The sequence below is a fragment of the Echinops telfairi genome, unplaced genomic scaffold, assembly GCF_000313985.2.
Source record: "Echinops telfairi isolate 266 unplaced genomic scaffold, ASM31398v2 ScPeMD7_2010;HRSCAF=2546, whole genome shotgun sequence".
NCBI classification, from domain to species: domain Eukaryota; kingdom Metazoa; phylum Chordata; class Mammalia; order Afrosoricida; family Tenrecidae; genus Echinops; species Echinops telfairi.
Window position 1 is genome coordinate 4,112,339 of NW_022105908.1, and position 25,932 is coordinate 4,138,270.

Sequence of the window (25,932 nt, forward strand, 5' to 3'; positions counted from 1 at the left end):
AACACTCACTATGATGCCGAGTCAGTGAACGTGTAAACATCTCAGCACTGGCAGGGGTCTCCACACGGGTGCTCCAGCACCCAGGGCTGCATTGGGGTAGGTTCACGTGGCTTCTCCTCAGGGATGTCTTGCAGGCAGTGAGCCTTGCCAGCTGAAGCAGGGAACTGGCTAAGGCAGCTGCACCCTGGTCCGACCATCAGAAAATAAGAGACCCGAGAACTAGAAAGGCGAGGGTCACCGAGCCATTTCTCCCTCCGCCCTTCAATTAATCCCATGTGTTTATCGGCCAGGATGGTACAATAAACTAACTACCTCAGGTAGTGTCTTAGAAATTAATTTTCACTGGAAAAAGTTGGCCTTTAAATTAAAAAAACTAACTCGTAAGGGTTATGGAAATATTTGGAAATAGTGGTGATGGTTGCATAACAAAGTGAGTGAAATTAATGTCCCCTTGCACGTAAAAACATTGAAATGGAAAATTAAAAAAAAGATGTTAGTTGAGGACTGAACTTTAAAAAAAATCATTTTATTGGGTGCTTGTACACCTCTTATCACAATCCATTCATCCATCCATTGTGTCAATCACATTTGTACATTTGTTGCCCTCATCATTCTTAAATCATTCGCTTTCTACTTGAGCCCTTGGTATCAGCTCCTCATTTCCCCCTCTCCCTCCCCACCACCCATCCCTCATGAACTCTTGATAATTTATAAATTATTATTATTTTTTCATCTTACCCTGTCCGATGTCTCCCTTTACCCACTTTTCTGTTGTCCTTCCCCCAGGGAGGAGGTTATATATAGATCCTTGTAATCAGATCTTATTTTAGAAGAAGGTGACCGGGCTGGATTGGAGACAAGCAAGATACAGGTGACGCTGGCAGCATGCCTGGCCTCTGCAAGGCTTTGAGAGAGCCATTTCTCCCTCGTTAGTTGTTTAGAAATCAGACTCGACTGAACAGTTTCAGCCTGGAAGGATAGCTGGGCCCCTCTCTCTCTTCTTTAGTCAAATAATACAAAGGTGAGAAAAGTTTGTGAGTGAAATACTGCTATGGTAGATGATGGTCTGTCACGAAACAATATTGGGAAATGGAAAACCGATTGAATTGGAAGAGAAAAAGCCCACGAGTCAATAGCACACTCCTGGCTATAAGAAGCAACAGGAAAATAAATGAAGGAGAGGCGCGGTTATGCTTGGAGTCGCCAACAGGAGGAGCCCTGGACCTTTGTCAGAAATGAGGTGAAGGGAGCGACCAGCTCTCCGTGAGGAGACCTGGAGCAGGGACCAGTGCCTCCTCAGGAAAGGGGCAATAAAAGGGCTGAGTGCAATGGCGACAACATGGAGCAGACCATGATTCTGAAGCAGTGATGTTCCTGAGGGTCACATGGCAGGAGCCACACAGGAGAAATATAATACATCTGGCTTGGGGTAGACCAGCGGGAGATGGATTTGTGAACGTGGTCCTTGGAGGGGATTCAATCAGCGTCAGGCTGGACTGTGGAGAAATGGGCTCTGAAACGCTGGAAAGTCAGAGGCAGACATTTTTTCCAGAGACATCCACTCACTGACTTTATTTTCTGGGCCCAGATGAGAGCTGATTTTGTAAAGAGTGAACTTGATTTAAGAGCCAGGGAAGCATATTCTCTCTCTCTCTAAGGGAAATAAATTCATTCTCTATGTAATAAACATGTACTACGTATAGTATTATGCAAACAAACAAACATATATTAGATATGCATATCTATATCAATATATCAGAATGGTTGGCATAATTTCCAAATCCATAAATACATAAACCAGAAAACTCCAAAACAAACTCACTGTTGATGCCAACAGTTGCTATCCAGTCAATGCCAACTCACAGAGATCTTATAGGACAGGGTAGAACTGTCCTGTTAGTTTCTGAGACTGTAGCCTCTCCCCCCCAACACTTTTATTGGCATATAATTCACACATCATACAATTCAATAGCTCAATCACATCAACACAATAAGTTTTAGAACATTGTCTTTTTTCATGTACTCATCGTTATTAGCACCTAATTTTCTTCCCTTGCCATGCCCCTAAGGAACCAGAGATAGTACTCCAGTTACTGTCTCTATAGCTACACCTATCCTGGATTTCATATACAGAATAAACATTAAGAACAAAACAAACAGGCAAAAAAAGCCCCCCAAAAACAAAAACTCCAAACAACCCCAAACAAGCAAACAACTGAACAGAAACCCTAACAATAACTAAGTAAAACAGATAAGAACCTCAATGGGAAAGAAAGAAGCCCGTACTGAAAACTGAAACAAACAGAAATGACTCAAAGTAGATCAAACGATAGGGTACCAAATTTTAACCTAACCACATCTGTACCAATCCGCATCCCAATGCCTCCCGCATGATAGCAAGGCTATTTGCACCTCTGGTCCAGGTCAGAGGGGATTCACCAGGAGTTTACTCCACATGGATTTCCCCGTCACTTAAAAACAAAACAAAACGAAACTGAAACCACTTTAAGATGGGTCAAAAGGGAGATTAAATGATATTTACTCTTAACCTAACTATGTCGGTCATCATAACTGATTTTGCAATCTTCTCTGTCTAGTAATAGGCTCTACACATCCCTCAACTGTGATCTGAGAGGATTGAGACTGTAACTCTTTGTTTTTTAATCATTTTATCGGGGGCTTGTACAACTCTTATCACAATCCATCCATCCATCCATGTGTCAAGCACATTTGTACATTTGTTGCCATCATCATTCTCAAACATTCTCTTTATGCTCGAGCCTTGGTATCAGCTCATTTTTCACCTTCCCTCAACCTCCCTCCCTCATGAATCCTTGAAAATTTATCATTTTTTGGGTAATTCTTAATGGGAGTAGAAAGCCCCGTTTTTCTCCCGAGGTGTTTTTAACTGCTGGCCTTGCAATTAGCAGTCCAACTTGTAAGCACTATACCACCAGGGCTCCCTAAATGCACAAGGACATCAAACTAACACGAATGGAACTCTGCATGTAGTTCGACACTGTACAGACAATGTCAGAGGGCAAGTGATACCTCTCCCTCTCTCAAGGTCTTTGAGGACCAAGGTCAATTATGTTGAGATGTTCTGCATCTGCTTCTGCCCTAAGTGCTGTAGTGGATTATGCAATGGGTTACTAACCTCAAGGTCAGTAGTTCAAAACTACCAACTGCTCCATAAGAAAAAAAGAGGCTTTCTCCTCCCACATAGAGTTACAATGTCAGAAACCCACAAGAGGAGCTCTATCCTGTCCTAACGGGTCTCTATGAGTTAGAGTTGACTCCATGGCAGTGAGTTTGGTTTGGTGTGGTCTGCCCTGAGCACCAAGTTGCTTCCCTAAGATTCTGAATCTTTGGTTAATGAAAGGGATAGCCTGATGTTACTCTATCATGCTCATTCTCTGTTCTCTCTGCAATGCCTGGTCTATTGAAACACTGTGGACACCCTTGAGTCTCTGTCTCGGCTTAGGGAGAAGCACCATCTTGTCGGTGGATTCAGTAGGTCACTAGAATTCTGTCTTCATCCCATCTTTAGATTCATAAAAAGACCCTCAACATGACTGTTTGTTGTGCAGTGAAGAGAGAACGAAGGAGCGTGGACAAGAGACGCAGAACCAACCTAGAGAATGGCTTTGTATAACCTTGACCTTCACTCCTTCAGTTTTCCTCTGACTTCTGTGACCTGGACCTGCTGACTGTGGATCAACTTTCCACCATATCATGCCTTGAATGCCATGGGGCATATTTTAGAGACACTAAAGTAAACAGAGTGTCTTACCTGATGCCAAGAGATCATTGATGAGCACTAGGAACCTCTCATCAGCCACCTGGGCATCAGTCATGAGAAATACTGTGCTGACATTCTTTACCCCGGCTTTGAGACACAGGGTGGCCAGGTCCACCTGCAGAAAAATCAGCATTGGACATCTCTCAGAAGAGAAGCTTCTTGGGTGAGATGTCAACTCAGCCTTTAAGAACAGAACCATAAAAACAAACAAACAAAGAAACAAACAATACAACCCGACTTTAACCGGAAATAAGAGCAACCCAGTAGTAAAGGCAAAGAGGAATGCTGTTTTGCACTGAATGGGCAAGAGAACATGCCTCATCAAGGTGTACAGGTGAAACTACACAGTGATGCTCTTTCAGTCATATACCCACTGTGGGTCCTGCTCCGGCTTCTGGATCCCTGGATTTGTGCAAAGCGGTGATGCTTTCCAAAGAACCAATGTGGTCCCCTAGTCACCTGTTCTACTTACCTTCATGAGATAATGGCCTGCTCAAAAAGACAGGCGAGTGCTCTTCATCTGTACCGAAGAGGGATGTAATGGGAGCTACAGGCTTGAAGGAGGAATGCATTTTAGCTTAGAAGTGTCTTATATACTTATGACTCACTCCAGTTAAAGGTTTATTTCCCCAAAGAAAATATTGGGGAGATCTCTCTCTCTCTTTCTCCCTTCCTCTCCCTCTCCCTCTCCCATGGTAAGACTTTGGAATTCATATCCATTCAGAACTTAGATCGATGAAGTTTGGGGTAAGATTCCACACTCTGAATTTATCCAGCTTTGTCAATCTTAGTTACTTGGCTGAATAACTTACCAAGCTCAGCCACTATTTCCTCATCTTGTTCTCTCTCATATCACCAAAGGCTCATTCCCAAACAACCTCAGATATTTGCTTATACCGGAGCTTCCTTTGCACCCAAATAATGCCACTCTAAAGATGATGAGCCTCCTTTTAGATCAATGTCCTCAATCTTATACATTTATAGAATTATCTAAGTCGATGTTGCTCAATTCTCACTAGAATCATCTGGGCCAGCGGTTCTCAACCTGTGGGTCGTGACTCCTTTGGGGGTCAAACGACCCTTTCACAGGGGTCACCCGATTCATAACAGTAGCAAAATTATAGTTATGAAGTAGCCACGAAAATAATTTTATGGTTGGGGGCGGGTCACCACAACATGAGGAACTGTATTAAAGAGCCACGGCATTAGGAAGGTTGAGAACCACTGATATGGGGGAAACTTCGGGAAATTCAGATGCTCAAACCATCATCTGGTCAAATCAGAATTTCTGAGGCTGGGCTGTGGGCACCACTATGGTTTTGAAGATCCCCAGTGAATCCAGCATATCACTAAGTTTGAAAACTATTATTCTAAATCATTCTGTAAATGCATAATCCCCATATGTTGTTGCCTTCTTGGAAAAGTGCTACAGAGGGATGGAAAGTGAATTTGGTGCATGGCCTTAGATCCAGCCAGTTCTTTAGAGCAGATGCCTTGAGAGCTGCAGGGAGCGTCTCCCTCTCATCTAATTGGACGGGCGATTTGAGGGTGGAGGGGGCCGAGGTGGGGGTGGGGGAGGTCTGGCACAGAACTGGCTGGAATTCTCCCAGGGACATGGGGAACATCCTGATGGAAATGACGCCATGGTTCCCTGCTGTGGCCATGTATAAAAGGGAGGGGACAGGACAAAGTGACCTTTGAAGGTTATATATAATGCTTTCTTCCACCTTCCAGGGAATACATTATGGTTCCTAAGTGCATGGAGTCTTAGACAAGCAAAGGTCACTAATGGCCCCAGGGGTTAGGGGTAACAGACCCATCTTTTAAACACGCCTAAAACTTAGGCAGGCAGGCAGGCAGGCAGGCAGGCGGAAATCCTCTTCTCACTACTTCTGCATCTACTGGAGCTGCGAGAAAGCCATGTGCCAAATGCAGCATAGATCTGTGTCTGGTTAGGGTGAGCACCGCCGAGGCTCCACAGGTATAACTGGGGCAGCTGAAGCCTAAGAAAGGCAGCCTTTGGAAAGGCCTCCTGTCTCAGGCTGTGCCTAACGAGAAGAGAGACGCTCACTGCACCAGCCTAGCATCTAAGAAGCAAATAGGTTCTTCGGAAGAAGTTGAAGAAAGAAGGGTGGCTGAAGGGGGTGGGAGGCAGTTGGAGCCACATCTTGTCCCCACTTGCCTGACCTTCTTACCTTGAAGTCAGGGATATGGTAACCTTTCCGCAGTGTGATCTGGAATACATCCATGGAGCTGATGAAAGCTGCAAGCCTTGTCAGGCTTTGCTTGCCGCTCCCCCCGACACCAACCAGCAGAGCATTGCCCCTCGGGGACTCCAAGATCCGATTGATATGGCAGCTAGAGAGAAGGTAGCATACAGGCCCCGTCACTTTGGTCAGACTGTGCACTGTGAGGAGCATGGATAATGGTCTGAGGGGAAGCAGCGGTCCTCGGTATAGGCTAAGCACGGGCCCCATTGTGGAACTGGCGACTCTGTTGGGTAAACATTGGAATTCTAGCCATAAGGTTCGAGGTTCAAACTCATAAACCACTCTGCTGGAAACAGATGAGGCTGCCTATTCTTGTAAAGATTTACAAAAAACCCTATGAAGGGTCGCTATGAATCAGAATCGTTGGCAGTGGGTTTGTTTGTTTCTTTCTTTTGGTGGGAACTGGTAATAAAATTGTCCTCAAATATGGCTTCACCTTATTGCCTAGCAGTGGGAGGGAGCTGCTAAATTAACCACCGCTTCATCTTAAGCTACAGTTAAGCTGGGTTATGATGGATGGCTAATGAGTTTGGCTGCTAACCGAAAGGTAAAAGCATCAAGACCCCTCTAGAGGTGCCTCAGAAGAAAGGCCTGGCATTGTACTTCCCCAAATTGGCCATTGGATGGATGACAATGAAAGTGCAAAGTCCATTTGCAGAGGCCCCATATGGATTACATTTCCATTGAACTTCCTCAGCCCATTGACCAGATATGTGAAGTTTTGTTCTCAGTGTGCATTGGGAAATGAATTACTGCAGACACAGTTAGCTCACAATTGAACATCTTTCCATTGGTTTTTCCTTTTGACCCATTTTTAACCTGTTCTACTGTTTGTTATGATACGGTCTTTGGCGGTGTGGTGTCTATGGACTGGGCTGCTAACCACAAGGTCAGCAGTTTGAAATCACTAGCCAGTCCTCAGGAGAAAGACGGGGCTTTCTACTCCCTTAAAGAGTTGGTCTTGGGAACTCACAGGGCAGCTCTACCTGTCCTACAGGACCACTATGAGTTGGCATCGACTCAAAAGCATGGATTTGGTTTTGCTCTGATGTGTTTATTATTTTCTACGTTCTTGTGGCTTAAAGATTATCTGTGCTTTATTTTGTTATTGTTGATGGGGTTTTCATCGTATGATTTTCTCGATATGAAATTCAGCATAAGTAATTCTACAGAGACAGTAATTAAATTACTACTTCATCCTTAGGTTTATGACAGGGGCAGTTGGGGGGTGATGCGGCGCTAAAAACAATAGACACAAGAATGAAGAAAATGATTAAAATTTGATTGTGGTTATGATTGTACAGCTCTTTGAAATACATTTCGACCATTGAATTGTACATACATGGAGTATATGCCAATGAAAACAGTTAAAAGTAAACAAGAAATTGGACCCTTATGAAGCACAGCTGTATTCTGATACACATAGGATCACCATCACTCAATTCCACAGCACCTGGTTGACTGGTTTAGTCAAGGTCTCTGGTGAGTGGGTAACAATGGAAGAAGAGCCCATGCTAATCAGGGAGGACCCAGGAAGGGGCTGTGAGAAAGGCAGGGGAGGAGGTGGTGGAGGGGAATCTCATGCTCCCATTGAGCTGAGCTCGTCCACATCTCCATTTCACTCAATTTCATGTTTGAAGGAAATCGAAGACCCACAGGTCCAGGGTTCCACCAGTCTGTAACAGATCAATAAGTCTAGTCTTTCTTATCGATTTTGAATTTCATTTTACACCGTTTCTCCTCTTACTCTGCTCAGGACCTTCTATTGTGGTCCTGATCAGCGCAACTAGCTCTTGTACCTAGATACTGTTGAGTTCTGATCTGAGGGGAGTGGAGGCTGTGGTTCTCATGTTCCAGTCGCCCTTTGGATCAACTGTTGCCATGAGTCTTTGATTTTCTTCACCTGTCTGTCCCAGAGAGAAACCCATGGTTTCAGCTTACAGGGTCACTCCCAAGCTTTCAGCAACCCAGTCACTACTCATAAAAGTAGACGGTAGAACACTGTCTTTGTGGATTATATCAACTCACCTAGATGTTCCCCAAACGGTAGTCCTAAACTTCCAACCCCAGTTACTCATTTTCCCAAGGTGCCTGTTCCTGGCTAAGAAGATTTCAGAACTCCCCCTCCCCATGTACTCTCTTATATCCATGAATACATTTGTAGCATATAAAATATAATTATGTATACTCCTGTATGTAAATATGGCAAATTTGCACTTTCTCTTGCTTATTCATTAAATCATAGTGTTTAGACATCTGAAAACCTGGCCATTCACCTCATATTCTTTACTGTGTTGGCATTAGATACTAAAGTATCAAATGCATTCTTGATAAACTGGAATGGAAGAGCTCATGCCTTGCACCCAGCATCAAATCTACAATGCTGTCCATCATGAAGTACTCTGTTAGGAACAAAGGGTCACCTACTTTGTGTTTATATTAGAAGGGACCTAACTACGTTAACAAAAGGTGAAACTATGGTGCTAAGATACGAAGACCCTGCCTTTTAATTCAGAAATAGTGGGGCAGATAGTAATGAGAGATAAGCATGGAGGAGAAGTCCAGCTGGGTTCTCTGGGCTGCCCAACACACTAGTTCCATTCTGGAAAGCTTGGACTCAGCTTAGCATGACCCATCTTGTTCAAGAGCTAAGTGGGAAATACATCACTAGTGATGAAGTTTCCAAAGAAGAATGGTAAAGTTTGCAACCATCAGCATTAGACTCCAGCTGGGGCCTCATTAACAACCTCTGAGAAGGGTAAAGGGCTTTGAATATAAATTACACAATCGAAAAAGAGCAATGTCCTAAAGGTCTCCTGGGCCAGAAAGGAAAGGTGGTCTAAATTCATCCCATTATTGAATTTCTTGGAGATTAAGAACAAAAGCTGAATATGCACCATGGCTCCACTGGAGGAAGCTGCTTACTGAACACACACACACACACACACACACACACACACACACACACACACACGCCTCATTGGAATATATGGGATCAAAGAGAAGCCTATCTGAAGTTCTCTTTCAGTTAATAATTGTTAACTGATTTGAAGGGGGAAAAACAATAAAGGCATAAAATACCATAGATAAAAATCAAGGAAAAAATATCTATAGGAGTGAAAAATCAAAGAAGCAAGATGGATAAGATTATGCAAACAGCAGGAGAAAGGACCCAGTTCACTGCTGTAAGGAGACAATGAGAACACGAATCTGGACGGGAGAAGCTACAAGGGTGAAGGCAGTTGGCAGAAGAGTAAAATGATGGCCTGAAAGAAAGATTAAGGAAGACTTGAACTTCTACTGGCTTCTTCTTAAGAGTAAAACACTTTACACAATCCACCCAGAATCCTGTAAAGTAGGCATTCTTATTATCCTCATTTTCCAGATGGGAACATCAAGGCTTGGGACGTTAAGACTGCTTCCCAAAGCGCTGAAACCAAGAGTTGGAAAACCAGAATTGAATGTGGGCTTGGCTCTACTTCCTGCACCCATTCCCTGAAGCACTCCACGGCTCTGTCTGAAAGGGCTCAGCCAAGGAGCGTCTGAGCAGTAGAAAGCTAGGGCAGCCAAGCTGGAGAAAGATGTAGGGGAATCAAACAAAAGACAATATCAAACAGCAGTGAACAGCCAGACAATAAGATCAGAGTGAGCGGCAGGCTTCACTGCACTGTGGAAACAGGCTCTCCACCCGACCCCTCAGTCCTAGGGGCTTTTAGGAACGTGCATACAGACTCCGTTCTTCTCGGCCCCTTTCCCTCCGTAAGCATCAGAGGGTGGAACCATCTCAGAGTGCATTCCGCACCTGGGTGTGGTGCATGGAATCTTCCGACCTTCTTCGTTACCTGCAGTTCTCACTGCACTGTTTGGCTTTCTGTTTTCTGGTGTAATAAGGAAATCCAGGTATCTGACTGGCAAACAGACGCCTTAAAGAGGGGATGAGGAGCCTCTGAGAAGGGAGGAGAGGTACAAGGTTAAAGTAAGAGGAGTTGATAGTTTTAAACTAATGGACGGCTAGTTATACATCCAAATCAATGACTTCAGAAATGCCTCTCAATGAGTAAGTCATGGGCCTGGGGGATCATGACCATAGTCTCAGGGGCACCAAAGTCATAGTTCACAAAGATAGATCAGCTACCACTTTGGTGAGTGGTGACTGGATCTTAACAGCTCCGGAGGTCCAATACTGACCTCTCTATGCCAGAGGGAAGAAGGATGACGAAAATCAAAAGATACATGGAAATATTTAATCCAGGAAACCGATGACCCAACAAACATGAACCTGCACCACCTGGAGACCAGATGAACTAGATGGTGCCTGTGGACCACAACAACCTGCTCTGAAATAGATCATATTAGAAGGGCTCGGATAGAACAGTAAGGAAAATGTAAGGGAAAACAATCTCAAAGCCATAATAGAGACCAGGCCTAATGGTTGGATAGAGTGGTAGAATCCCAAGATTATTGTTGCCCTTAGTCACTTTTTAATGACTGGCGTGAAACGCACTCCCAAGTTAGATTAGTCAATGGTCTAAGACAAAGGGGCAGGCTTTTATCCAACACAGAGGAACAGAAGTAGGAAACGAAGAGAGGAAGTGGAATAAGTGATGGGATATTGAAGGGATGAGTTGAAACATTATGCGTATGAATTGTTCACTGTAAAAATCGTGGTTTGTTATGTAAGCCTGCATTTAACTTACACAAAGAAGTTTTAAAAATAGAAGGAGATGCCTCCTCAGGGAAGTTAAGTACTCCAATTATTTTGCCATTATTAAATGAAATTGGGAAAATGTCTTCAGAGCCTGTGTAGGAGGCTCATAAGGAAAGCCAGATTTTGCCTAAACATAATTTTATTCCAGGTGATCACCCAGGTGGGAATGCTTTGCATTCCTTCTGTTGACTCAAATTAATCCACTAAAATTCATCTTTCACGGAGACAATTTCAAGACCATTACATAGGCTTTGATAGCTCTAAAAGAGGCTGGAGAATATTCATAGAAGCATCCCAAGATGAGTTCATAAACAGACATCTTTTAAGCCCTTATTGCTCAAATACCTACTATGCAAAAACTAGGGAACCCTCAACTAGACTAACTGCACAACAGCCAAGATGATGGGCTTATACGTACATCATTCTTTATGCAGCAGGTCTCCATGAGTCAGAGGACGCCCCATGGCAACGGACAACACGGCCCAGAATGCCACCCCACAGCTATGGGCAATACAAGGTACAGAATGCCACCCCACAGCAAGGAGTAACATGATGCACAAACCATTGCCCACGGCTCTAAGGATTCAGTGGTGAATGGGACAGACTATGTTGCCGATGGAGCTTGCATTAGGTTAACTCACTGCCATTGAAACCATTCTAATTCACAGAGACCCTAGAAGACAGAGTGGAACTGCCCTTTTGGGTTTTCAAGACCATGAATCTTTACAGGAGCAGAAAGCCTCATGTTCCTCTGGGGAGATGAAAGCATGAGCGTGTGATGATCAAGAACATGGGCTTGGGCTGCATGGAGCTTTGGCTTATCTATTTATAAGGTATATGATCTTAGACAATTTCTTTGATATCTCGGTGTCTCTGTTTATTTACAAGAAAGAGATTATAATAGATGTTACCTTCTTGGGGTTGTTATAATGATTTAAGAAATTTCCAAGGCAAAGCACTATTTGTTCAGCCCCGCCGGAGTTCTATGTATGTGTAGTCTTAAACATCTTACAGTATCAAATATTGCCTTCTCAAGAGACCTACTGATGGGTCTGTTTAAAATTTCAAACATGCTTAAAATGCTCTATCTGACTTCCCTTTCTATTTTTCTCTGCAGCTTTTATTTCAATATTACAAATTAAGACTTATATTCCTGGTAGTGCTGTTGGGTAAGCACTGACTTACTTGGCTGTTAACCTCAAGGTCTGCTGTTCAAAACCACCAGCCAGTCTCTTTAATCCCATATAGTACTGCTATGAGTTGGAATTAACTCAATGGCAATGGGTTTGGTACCTGTTATGGGTTTAGTACCTGTTATGGGTTTGGTACTGCTATGTTTAGGACCTCGATGGGTTTAGTACCTGTTATGTTTCAGACAATGTTCTAGTTATTGAGCATCTAGTAGTGAATAAAACATGGGTCCTTGCATTCATAGTAAGATTATGTAATCGATAACTACTCTTGGATGAATGAATGGATGGGCGAATGTGAACAAATCATTAAAGATTGTTTAATAATAGACAACACAACAAAGAGAAGGTAAAGGAAGAGACTCTGAGGACTGGGAAAGTGCCACAGGAGACACGTCTGACCTTTGCTGGCTTTAGTAGGGAGGAGAGTCCGATTTTATAATGGTTCAATGGCAATTGCCACAAGGCAGCAGGCCCTCCGCCCTCAATCCTTCCTGATCCTGCTCTGCTCTGTTTCTGTGTGACTTCTCTGGTGTCCCTGCGCTTCTGCCACTTCGGATAGGGATCTTGAATGCACTCTATTGCTGGCTCTTCTCTCTTGGGGGGTCCCAGAATCTCTCTTTCTGCTCCGCAGACGACTCTCTTTTACTCAGAGGGATGGTGAAATGGACCAATCCTTGAGGTAGAGTCCTCTGCACCTTATTTGCTTGGCCTCACCCAATCTTTTGGTGTAAATTATAGACAGATGGCTAGAAAAGTCACAAGTAAGGAATCTCGTTTCACCTCAAGGACATAATATTGGCAATTAATCAAGGGAAAGGTTTGAGGTGACACGGATAAGTGCTTGCTTATTCAACTAGTAAGTATGCTGAGGAAGGAAATGAGGTGAGGAAGGAGAGCTAAGTAGAAACTACTCTTCTGATGGGGTTCTTTGTGTGGGTAGTAGATGGGAAGACCCTCCATGAGATGGATGGACACAGTGGCTGCAACAATGGGCGCACACACGATGAGCTGTGAGGATGAAGATGATGTCACGGGACTGGGCATGTTTCATTCGGTGGCACATAAGGTCACTGGGAGTGAGAGTGGACTCAATGGCACGAAACAACAAGAACATTAACAACACAGAGAGCTCTGAAAGGTAAGGGACACTTTTTAAACGAAAAATGATGATGAGGTCTGTTTAGAGATGCTGACTCACATGATCTAGAAATTTCTGAAAGAGAAAGAAGAAAAGACAGAGAAGGGAGGGAGAGAGAGAGAAGAGAGAGAGAACCAAGAACAAGAAAGGAGGAGGAGGGAGAGAATTTGAGGAAGGAGTTAAGTCACTGAGATGGTGCAAGGAGCAGGATTCCGAGCACAGATGGAAGAATTGACCTTACGTAAAAACAGGAGCAATTCATTTATTGAAATAGGAGGAAAGGCAAGATTTGTGAGTGGGACGCCGATAGGGGTTTTGATGAGATGATGAGAATCCTCTCCTGGTGGCTCTCGTTTGTCAGGGAAAAGAGAGATGTGCTCACCAAGTGGGAAGGAAAAGGGGGGGCTTGCAGAAGCAGGAACAAAGTGTGGAGGAGTCTTGCAGGAGGGGGAAGGAGCAAATTGTCCACGGTTGGAGGGGAGATTTCTAACAATGCTGGGGACCCATACTAGGGTTGTGGCCGAAAGAAATATCAGTCAATGATTTGAGAGCATTTTTTTCAATAATGTTCAGGTGTTTGGGAGAGGTGTAGAACAGGAGAGGGCAGAGTTTAAGAGACTGGGGAAGTATCATTTGGGGAATGATGGGAGAGTTGAGGACATGCTGGTTAGAGAGAAAAGTAAAGATGTGTCGGGAGGGATACGAGACTTTGAGAAAGCGGTGGCTTGTTGTTGTTAAGTTGGTTCAGACTCAAGGATCTGACAACAGAAGGAAAGACTTCCCAGTCTTGAACCAACCTTGCAATTGCTAGTCCTGAGCTCGCTGCTGCAACCATTATGAATCCATTCCTTTGAGGGTCTTCCTCCCCCACCCCCCAACCCTCACAGAGCACGACACCCTTCTCCAGGGGCTGGTCTCCTAAAACATGCCTGAAGTGCAGGACATAAACTAAAGGTCAAAGAAATGGATCATGCTGAAGTTTAAAAACAGACGGAACAGTAACCTACAGTGGGTAAGGAAAAAGGTAACAGGTACTAGATGGAGACTGGAATTGAGATTTCTGTATTAATGATAGACGTTTTAGGGGAAAGACGTACGTGAGTGGCTGAAGTGTGTTGGAAGAAAGATCACTAGAGTTACAGATGGACAGGAAACTGGGAGGCAAGGCATCACATAGGTGAATGGTTGGGGAGGGAAAGATGCTTCAAGCACTGAGATAATTGGGAAATGATGGGGAGTAGCTAGAAGCTAGCTGGTGACAGTAATAAAGAGAGGCACCGAGTAAGACAGCCTGGGTGCGTGTTTTTCACAAGAACTGGATTTGGGAAGCACAAAAGAAGAGAAGTGTAACTGTGTCACTGGGGTAGGAGAGTGTGGAGGGCACTTATTCCTCTCTGGACATAGAATGGGGAAGAGAAACATCAGCTTTCCTGAACCTCGGGGGGGGGGGGGGTGGGGGGGCTCAGTTATAATTAGGCAGCAAAGGGAAGGTTCTGAGATGGACGAGGAACGAAGCTGGGTTTCCTGCTGCAGACCACACGCACCAGGGTCAAGGGGAAAGGACTCCAGAGTGGAATGAGAAATGATAAAACACAGATTGCTCTAAGGATGGATTGCCTGGGAGACTCAGTGACTATGCTCAGTGACAAGAGCAATTACTGTCAGAAGTATATTTCGTTTTCAAACAGTTGTACTTTTAAGAATCCCTTCCATCACAATGAGATACCACCTTCTACCCACTAGGATGGCTATAATTTCGTCAAGTGAAAAACAACAAGTGTTGGCAAGACTGTGGGGAAAGTGGAACCCTCATACACTGTGATGGAACTATAAAAATGGTTTTTCAGTCACGGATCAAAGCAGATTGGTGACTTCTCCAAAAAATTCAACAGACTTACCATCAATTACATCCCGAAGTAGAAGGATAAATGCAAATATCTTGCTATAAAACCATAGAAGCCTTTAGCAAACAAAAAATATGAAAATGAAAGTGACTCTACTGTTTCTTGCCATAGCCTCTACCGAGGTCTGTACACTTCTGGAGGAAAGGTTTCCTTCTCTCTAGCCCTTCCCCAAAGTTTATGTCTTTCTGATTTACACCATTGTCAAAACAGCAGTCTTATCATCCTTGAGTAATTCAAATCATGTTTCCCTTAAATCTCTTTCAGTTTTAGGGCAAGATCCAGGCTTGCGGATGGGTGGAGTACGGTCTCCCAAGGAAATTCTTGTAAGACAAGCCTTCCAAAGAGTTGAAGGCAAGGATATAAACAGGTGCTTGTACAGGCATACCCCGAAGACATTGCAGATTACATGCCAGAGTACCTCAATAAGGAGACTACCCCAAGAGAGTGGGCCACATGATTTATGTTTGTTTGCTTGTTTTCCAGTTCATATAAACATTATTTTACATTATGCTGAAGAGCCCTGGTGGCATAGTGAGTTACATGTTGGGCTGCTAACTTCAAGGTCAGCAGTTCAAACCCACCAGCTGCTCCATGGGAGAAATAGGAGACTTTCTAATCCTAGGGGGGTGGGAACAGTCTCAGGAACCCACAGAGGCAGTTCTACTCTGTCCTATAGGACTCATAGGAGTCAGAATCCATTTTGATGACAGCGAGTAGTCTATTAAAAGAACCCTGGTGCCATAGTGGGGTATTGAGCAGTTACTCCCAAGGCCAGCAGTTCATAGCCACAAACCACGGGAGAAAGATGAGGCTGTCTATTCCCACAAAGATTTACAGCCTCAGAAAACCTACACAGGGTCACTATGAGTCACACCTGAATTAATGGCAGTGAGGTAGTAGTCTGTTAAAGGGGCCCTGATTGAGCTACTAACTGCACAGTTGACAGTTCAAATTTACCAGCTACGGAGAGAAAAAGATAAGAGGCTGCCGGCTCTGGTGAAAATGTAGTTGTGGACATCCTTAGGACAGCTAAGAGTGTGAATCAACTCAGTGGCATTAGTTTGGTTGGGTGGGCATTCTGCAAAGGCGTTTGCAATATTTTGAGAATTTCCAAACAGAGACATGGTGATAGGAAGCGAGCACATGCTCTTGGGACACATGGCACTGATTGACTCTCAGTTTCTTAACAAACAAACAAAACAACAAGGTGACCTATGAAGTGCAATGTGGGATTATAAAGAGACCTTTCCCCAGCTTTGTCTCCCCCAAAGACATGCCAAACATTAGAGGCTATTTGCCAGCATGTGGTGTGAGTTCAGATGCTTAGAGACATCCCCCCTGAAGGCAGTCAATCCCATACAACTGTCTGGTCCCACCACAAGTAGGGCCCACTCCCTGCTGTTAAGGACAGTGGGCTACTTCTCACAAAAGGCTGGGTCCCTGCAGGTGGGGTTTACACCCTACTAATAATGGTTTCTATAGTGAGTTAGAGAACAGGTCAAACCTACTCAGTAACATCCAAAGTTAGGCCACCATCATGAATTTAGGGTCCTCCCATCTTGTCACATGTATTCCCTTATTCCCTCCTCTTCCAATAGCATATGAACCCCTAGATCACCCACCTCCCATTACTGTACTACCTATAGCACAACCCTTTCCTATGATGTATGTCTTCACCTGTAACTGGGGGGCTTGCACATCCCTGGAGAATATAAAAGCCTTGGTTCGCAATAAATATCTTTCTCTCTCCACGTGGACCAAGTGAGGCTGAGGTGAGCATGCTACCATGAGATGTGTCTGACTCCATTATTTCAATCTCTCTTCTATCTCTCATGTTCTCTATGACTTTACTATAACCTTTACTTATTATCGCTGTACAATTGCGCCTACCGGACCTGTGATGATGTGTTAGGGGCTGGTTTCCCTGACACAGTGCAATATGGTGAAGCACACTAAAAACAAGATAGGCCTGCACGTGCATGTCCATAGCAGCTGGACTCATGATAACCCACGTGACCATCAATCCACCAATGGACGACTGATGAGTATGCAACAGGAGGAATATCAACAATAGTATGCTGACGGAAAGAAGTCATGCCGTGTGAAAAGTCACATGCTTTCTGTGAGCTAGCTAGAATAGATACACGCAGAGAGAGAGAAAGCAGCTTGGTGGGTAGCAGACACTAGGGGTTTGTGAAAGTGAGGAGTAATTGTTTAATGGGCTTAGGGTTTTACTTGGTGATTTTGAAACAATTATGGGACTAAATAAAGACAGTGATTGCACAACACTGTGAAGGTACTGAATTGTGTACTTTAATTTCATATCAAAAAAAAAACACCAAACAAATTTTTAAAAACCCCAAACCTTCCCTAAGCCTCATTACTTTAAAACCACTCCTTTGACTATGATGGGGCAGGGACAGGAACTGTGGGCTGCTCTTGCGCCTTTTCTGATCTCAAATCGATCAAATCACTGTGCTCATGCCCAAAGCCAGCCAAGCGAACTGTCTTTCATTCTGTTCTGACTCACGGCAAGCCTACACTCGTTAAGGTGTAATGGCATTTCATAGGGTTTTCAATACCTGTGGTCTTTCTTCAGCGGATCACGTGGACTTTCTTTCAAGGTACCGCTGGGTGGATTAGAACTATCCTCCCTTTGGTTACAAGCTGAGTGTGTAAGCATTTGAGCACCCCCCAGGGGTAGTAGATAGCAGAAATGGAAATAAATCCAATTCTACATTCAACACTCTAGAGCTCAAAATTCGGATGCCCCATAGGGCCGTCTTGCCTTGGCTATATGAAAGTGTCGTTAAAACCTTAAGTTCCTGAGTGTGACCTGCAAAGTTGGGAAGAGCGAGAGAGAAGTGCACTTACACGTGGCGCACGGCATCCTCAAAGAGCACCAGGTCCATCACGGTGTTGACCTCATTGTGGTTCTCCAAGGCTTCCACCAGTGTCTGGGTCAGAAGTTCCCACGACTGTACAGGCATGTACTTGGGCTCACCAATGCCATTGGCAAAGTGGCAATACATGTTCAGGTTCTGCTTCGTACTCTCTTCAATATCCTGTCAATGAGACATAGGAACAAAGGCCTTCCTTACTGACTCCTAATTCTGGTTCCATGCAGGGAGTAGATACCTGATTTCCTTTTCCTCCCTGTACCCTCCCTGAAACTGAAGGAGGGGCATTGTCCTAATGCCTCCTCCCTATTTAGAAGCCCCCATAAAGTGACCCAAAGCGATCATTTACCAGCTTCCTGACATCACAGGTGAGGTTCGTGATTTCCTGTACGCTGAGGGTGGAACTGGATAGTGAGAGAGTAAGAATCCATCTGTGAGCAGGGGAGTGCCTGGGGAAACTCAGGTGGAGCTTCCTTAGCGGGGACTCCCAGTATTGGCTAGAAGGGACCATGTCTCCACCTCCCACATTTGTTCTAGTGGGTCTTGTTTCCTAATGCAGAGTACTATCACAAAACACCATTTCCTGTTCCCTAGAGAGTTCACACTATTGGTTCCAGCCCAAACTTCCTCAGCTCAGGCCTGAGGGCTTGATTCTGCAATGCTATCAGTCATCCTTAGGTGACTGCTTTTTGATTGTTTGCTTGCTTGTTTAATTGGGGACATGGATAATCTAGGAAGCATTTAGAGTGGAGTTCTTCACTATAAACCCTTCATAAGGATTTGGGCTAGTTCAGATTTTGCACACAGGACAGATTTTACCATCTCTATAAAATAAGCACTAGTATAACTTAGGTGTATGGGTTGGGCTACGAACCACAAGGTCAGTAATTTGAAATCACCAGCCACTCCACAGGAGAAACGATAACAACAGCAACAAAGCAAACTCACAGCCGTCAGGCCAAGGCTGAGTCACAGATAGAAACCCTGCTATGGGTTTCTGAGACTAACTGTTTACTGCAACAGAAAGCTCAATATTTGGTTTCGAATTCCTGACCATGTGGATCACAGGCAAACGCATAATCACTAAACCACCAGGGGTCTAGGAGAAAGGTGAGGCTTTCAACTCTCATGAAGCCTTACAGCCCTGGAAAACCCCAGGGCCCGTTCTGCCCTGTGCTCTAGGGTCACTGTGCGTGCGTCTGTCGACTCCATGGCAGTGCGCGTGGTTTACAACGCTGGCGGAGTCCTGGGGTGCTGCAAATGGTTCACATGCTTAGCTGCAAGCCAGGATGCTGGCGGTTCAAACTACCCAGGTGCTTCAGAAGAAAGGCCTGGTGATCTACTTCCAAAAATCAGCCGCTGGGAGACTCCAAGGAACCCAATCGCACTGTCACACAGCGGGTGTCAGAATTGATTCAGCAGCTGGCTGACTGTTACAGCACAAGCTGCCTGTGCCTCATCACTACCGATGTGACCGCTAAGTGTTACGGTGGCAGCGACTGAAGACATTTTTCCGTTAGTCTAGACAGAAAGGAACTCCCTGTAGGACGAAAGACTGTAGAGGAGCTATCGCCAACAAAAGAATCCATGTTCTAAGTCACAGGTAGAAAGTTACACTTCAGGAACCAGTCTTTTCCCCTATAGCTACAAAACCCACCTAGGGAAAAAAATAACTGCATGTTATTCACCAACAGAGACTATAACTGGAGCTGAAACCTTTGTAGAGTTATCTTTGCCAGCCCATGGGACAAGATTTGTCAAACTCAATGTGGCGAACGTGAGGGTGACAACGTATCTATGAAGAAGCCAGGAGTGCGGCCTGGTTATAAGAAGAAAAAGTTAGATGTTTGGAAAATGATGATGGCAACGTATGTACAAATGTGCTTGACACAATGGATGGATGGATGGATTGTGATAAGAGCTGTGATAAAATGACTTAAGTAAATAAACACGAACTTAAAAAATAAGTAAAAATAAAAAAAAAGAAGAAGAAAAAGTTAACTATCAAAGAGGTGTTACATTTTACAAGCAGTTTCAAAGTCCCCCAAAACCACTTAAGCCTCTATTCAGGCTCTGCCAGGCACTGACAACAGGGTACTTGAATAAGATGCACATGCAATAGAAGAGAGCTAGGCTTGCTCGCTTGGTGTTCTTGGTGGCACAAAATGCTAATGTTCCAGGCTGCTAACTGAAAAGCTGCAAGTTCTGGAAGATTCCCCAGAAGAAAGGCCTGGCGATCTGATCCAGTCACTGGCAACGCGGCGCACACAGTTCCACTCTGATACACGTGGGGTTGGGTGCGTTGGAATTGCCTTGACGGCAAGTGGTACTGGTATTCCTGCAAGATTAGGAATAAGTGTATTCCAAATGTGCAAGGGCAAATAACGTGGAAGTGAGGGCATTCTCCCAGTTCAGAAGGGGTAACGGAAGCAAACTCTGAAGAAATCTGGTCTGCAAGTACTCTTTGAGGAAAAAAAAGTCTGATTTTGTGAGCTATGCTGTGTATAAGGGAGAGTAAAACATGAGTCATCTCACAGAGGGAATCAGAGATTCTTCAATAGTGATGGATGCTGTCTCTCACAAGGTCCATAAATCAGAGAACTGTAAGCTTTTGGTGGTGAAAGTTGGTGACTTTTGGTGGAAATTTGGCAACATCTTCTTGATATCAACACCAAGATTTGACACAGCCAAGTGTGCTTCAGACTGGCATTTGATACTTTCGTTGTTTTACAAATCATGGCTCTGTCAGTTATATCTGGGTCTATGATCAAAAGAATGTATACAGAGCCACAGTATCCTCCGCTATATTTTTGTATATAATGTACCCACTAAAATGATGCACATAGGCATATTACACACATAGTGTGCATAAGATGCTAATGTGTGAGGGGGTTGCATGGATTTTAGAAACTCATTTAATGTGCGTGCTATATGTGTGAAAATACAGTCTATCAAAGACTGAGTTGTTTCCTTAGAATGCCAGCCCGGACCAATTTGGGAAGAGCTACAGTTAAGACACAAACTGGCAAACTCGACAATGTTGAGAAAGGGGCATCTAACTGTGACTGTGCTGAATCCTATTCCAGATAATGCTGAGATAACTAGAAAGTGATAAGAAAATTAGAAAAATCTTAAAATGGTCAGTCTGTTTGGTGGCCAGCTAAAATAAGTTACATAAATGCTGTCGATGTATTGAAAAAGCTACCCTAATCACTAAGAGGGACCAAAAGGATCTTCAGAAATAGACTCAGGAGCTTGTCAGGAGAGAATATGGTACCACGCCTAATAGGGTGAGCCTAGGTTAGGGACACCATTATACACTTAAACCTAAGACTTGGTTATTTCTCGGTTTAAAAAGGGGAGACAAGCAGCACTTGGGAAAATGCGGGGCTTTGGTTGACAGAAGATTAGCTGTGAGGTCATTTTGATACTGTATAACGCAGTCTTAGGTTATACTTGAATACCATACAGAAAATGCTTCCGTAAGCATATTCCACGAACTATTTGTTCTGACAATTATTAAAAGGTTTATGAAGGGCAAAGAGTTTTAGGGTCTAATACAGTCAAGAAATGCCATTAAATCAGAGTTAATCAAGATGTTTCTGGGCTTTCATGTGCTCAGTGAACAATGAATCCAGAGGTGGATATGTCATAGAGAGAACTTTCTTAATCTATTTCACCAAAGAGTCTTCCTTTGCAAGAAATATGCTCAGGACACATTTTGAAAAACACTAGAGTAATTTTATAAAACCAAACTTACAGGACTCAGATTGACTCTGACTCACAGCTACCGTAGACAGGGTTTCCAAGGCTATACACCTTTCCTGCGATAGGCAGCCTCATCTTTCTCTTGAGTAGCAGCTGGTGGGTTTGAACCATCACCTTGCCGTTAGCAGTCCAACAAGAAATGGCTTTTGGCTCAGCCGCAGCTTTGGGTTATTGTGATGATGGTTGGGTACCATAATTTCAAAGGGGGAAGCTGATGGGAGAGCCATCAAAAGGATGAACAGGACGGAAACCAAGCCATATCAGACCTGGCTCGAAAGAACGATGGAGACTTAGCTGGAGACTGCGACTCTCAGGAAGGAAAAGATGAAATGAATCGAAACCTTTAAAAGTCTCTCGGGCAGACCTGGAGTCAGTGAGCAGGCACATTAAGTACAGGTCACGATGAAAAGGAATTCCATTAAAATTGCCCCCAATTTCCAAGTGGTTCCCAATTTGGCTATTCCAAAACAAGATTGCTTCTGGAAAAGTTTGTTAGGCATCTTCAAGGATGATCACCCGAGATGAACAATTTGGAGTCTGCTTCTGAGGGGACTCCATTCTGGGTGGGACCAGGTGATCTCCACGTACCTTCTCAATGCTGGGATTCTGTAATTAATTTGGGTCTATTCCTGTCCCATTGTATTTCATGTGGGCAAAATTAAGATAAATTCGATTTTTAACCCGATCTTTAATTTGTTTCACAATTCATGGTCTATAAGGTGGGCAATTATATAATGGTAATGATTTCTGAGATGCAAAATATCTCAAGTGTAATACTTACATCAAAACTTTTCTTTGCCACTTCTGCCTGAATCTTATCCAAAAGGTCAATGTCCTTTTCTTCCACCATTTTATCCCGATAAACTCGATTTGCTTCATGTCGATAGAGTTTCACTAGGTCAAGTGTGGATGTAACACATTCCACTGAGGAGAAGAGAATGCCCTTCGTGAAGAACAGACAACACATGATGTTAACAGTCATTCCAAACCAAACAGTGACTATCTGTTGACTTCAGAGACATGGACAACATGTGACGTTAACAGTCATTCCAAACCAAACAGTGACTATCTATCGACTTCAGAGCCGTGACGGGTGAGTTGTTTTGCCTGACATGTCCATTTAATCCTCATGATGCTGTGAGGTTACTTTTTTATTATAGCCATTTTTATATAATGTGGAAATGCAGAAAGAGATAATACTTTTGAAACGTCTGACTGACCTTAGAGCTTGGGATCTTACCTACTATCTTCCAAATCACTGCAATAAACCCAGAGGTGGCTTCTCTGCTTATTTCTGCTCCATTTATGTCATTTGGAAAGGGGTGATTGCTTAATCTAAATGCAAAATTGTGGCCAGTAGCTTGGAATGGATATCGAGGACCTTTGTGGGTCAGCAATACAATTGCTCATCTTTCAGCATTCCTCTTTGTGTGTGTCACAGTAACTGATTCAAATATTTACCATTCTTTTAAAATGTCTTGTCGCCTTTCAGGTTTTTGTATTTTTTTTTTAGCCAATGTCTTTTTAAGTCTGCATTTAATCCCCTTGGGCCACTGACCAGAGATGTGAAAAGCATCTTAATTTACTGAAAAAACAAAAAACAACAGAAGTCACCAAGACCAGTGGTCCTCAACAATGTCAGCAAGTGATCCGAGTTCAAACCCATTCGTATTTACGCTTGCCTTATCACTGCTTGTCTTAGAGAACGCGAGGTTGAGCAATGCCTCCCACAGCATATCGTTCCGATTCATCAAGATGCCCCCAAATCTGATCAGGATGCAACTCCCCATCTATTTGCTTACTTTCACGTCCTGTAAAATCAACATTCCATTTACACATAATTCAAATTCTTTTATTTTTTTTAAATATAATTTTTTAAGTTTACACTGAAAATTAGGTTGCCATCTAATAATTTCTACATGGCCTGTTCATGTAGAAATGTACTGGTTACATTTCTTTTTCAATTTATAAGAAAGCAGAAAATAATTTTAAAAATAGAACAATTAGAATGGGTTAAAAAGGAAAACAAATGATAAGATGTTAAAGTTTAAGTAAACTAGATCTGCACTGGGGAGCCCTGGTGACATAGTGGATTTTGCATTGGGATGCTAATGGCAGGGTCAGCAGTTTGAAACCACCAGCCACTGTGAGGGAGAAAGATGAGTCTCAGAAACCCACCCAGGCAGTTCTACTTGGTCCTACAAGGTCACTATGAATCCCACTCGACTCAAAGCAGTGAGTTTTGTTTGATATCTGTATTAATTCACGCTCCAGTGCATTCTGAGGGCAGGGCTTTTCACACCACCAGTCAATGGTCTGAGGGAATTCAATGGGGGTTTATCCCTGGTGAGGTCTTTGCAAATGGATTTTGGGCTTTCATGGTCTTCCACAGCCTTTTGTTCCATAAACCGGGTGCTCAGAATTGAGCTCCAATAAATTTCTCTCTTTTAATCTTGGATTTTGTTATTTACAAGCATTGGGTATCACAGATTGATGTGCTTCTTCCATGTCTTTGCTTTCTATGCTCCTATTTAAGAATCGAGAACAAATGATCCTCTTTGCTGAAATCATCCATGATATTCCCATTCCTTGTCCAACTGATGTGCCCTCACAGCCCAGTATATGTAAATCTCTATTATAAAGGACTGATGATTTTCTAAAATGATTTTTCCCTTTACAGGTTTGTTTCTTCTGGGTCATGGTGTGTGTTTTGAAAATAGGGAGGCTGAGAGATTTCATTTCTGATGTACTTTATTTTTTATTGTTTTATTACTAGCACCTAGTATAGTACCTGACATTGAATGCTTATTATATAGGCTGATATTAAATTCTTTGATTACTAGAGTAAAGCAAAAGTTTCCATCAAGATTTCTGCTTTTAGGGATGAATACCAGGATTGTAGGTGAAGGGATAGATGGGGTGGTGTAAGATATGTATAAATAACAATACATAATATATTAAGGGTTTGTGAGGGGGGCAGGGGAGGGGAGGAAGAGAAAAAACAAGAGCTGATATCCAGGGGCTGAAGGAGAAAGATAATGTTATGAAACGGTTGATGCCAATATTTGTACATACCCGCTTAATATAATGGATGTATGGACTGTTATAATATATGTAAGACCCCCCAATAATAAAAGTAAAAAATAATTTAAAGAGCAAAAAAAAAAAAGATTTCTGCCTTTAGATAGTGGCAGATTAAAACTCTCTCTTCAAAAACAAAGACAAGCACACTGACATGGAGTCAATTCTGACTCTTTATTGGACCCAACAAGTAGAGAGTGGATGGCCCCGGCTCTCAAGAATCTCACAGTCCAGAGGGAAAATGCAAAAATGATTGTGAGTAGTCAGAAATCTTAAAGCACTTCTGCCATTGAGAGGTAGGATTTACATCTCGTCCTTATTTATATATTTGTTGCCATTATTATTTTCTAAACATTTACTTTCTATTTGAGCCCTTGGTCTTAGCTCCTCTTTTCTCCCTCCCACCCCCCGCCCGTCCTTGTGGTCCTGTGATAAAAGCCCAGTCTTTCTGCCTCAGAGCTGCTGGTGGTTTCGAACTGCCCACCTTGCAATCCAACTCAATGTGTTACCACTAGGTGTGATTAGTTGTGATAATTAACTAAGCTTCATGCTTATCCCTTCTCTATGTCACTACTTCTATGTTTATCATGAATTGAATTGTGTCCCCTCAAAATAAGTGTCAATTTGGTTGTGCGTCTCAGTGGTTTGGCAGTATGTAATAATTAATATGTATGTAATATGTAACGTGAGAGTGATGCAATGTCTGGTGTGGTGCGACCAGATATGGCAAATCAATGGGACGATTAAATGTAGGCGGCAGCACTGATCCATGGACGATGTGAGGAAAGATTGCTGGAGGTGTGGCCTGCAGTATCTTTCTTTCTTTCTTTTTCTTCCTAAACTATGTTTTTTTTTAGCTAATACAGATATTATCTCATTGCCTAGTTCAGTCGCCTTAAGCAGTATGTTACCACTGTTACCACATTCAGTTTCACAGAGAGAGAGAGAGAGAGAGAGAGAGAGAGAGAGAGGTGAACAGAGAGAAAGAGACCAACCGCTACTAAGAGAGAAGAGCCAGGAGCGGAATACATCCCGAGAACCTGGGGCCCCTGCACACTCTGAAACTCTTTTTTTTTTTTTTAAACATTTTATTAGGGGCTCATACAACTGTTATCCCAATCCATACACACATCAATTGTGTAAAGCGCATTTGTACATCGTTTCTCAA

At 43.3% G+C, this 25,932-nt stretch overlaps 1 protein-coding gene across 1 annotated transcript in view; it reads right to left on the bottom strand.

Moving 5' to 3' along the window:
- Positions 1-25,932, bottom strand: part of DNAH9 (dynein axonemal heavy chain 9) — a 397,093-nt gene that overhangs the window by 167,741 nt on the left and 203,420 nt on the right. Inside the window, exons 39-43 of the mRNA XM_045293291.1 lie at positions 22,465-22,626; positions 19,493-19,507; positions 17,890-18,068; positions 5,998-6,160; positions 3,794-3,917 (exon numbers count right to left, since the gene is read on the bottom strand). Coding sequence (XP_045149226.1) covers positions 3,794-3,917; positions 5,998-6,160; positions 17,890-18,068; positions 19,493-19,507; positions 22,465-22,626 — 643 coding nt within the window. The remainder of the gene's footprint in view (positions 1-3,793; positions 3,918-5,997; positions 6,161-17,889; positions 18,069-19,492; positions 19,508-22,464; positions 22,627-25,932) is intronic.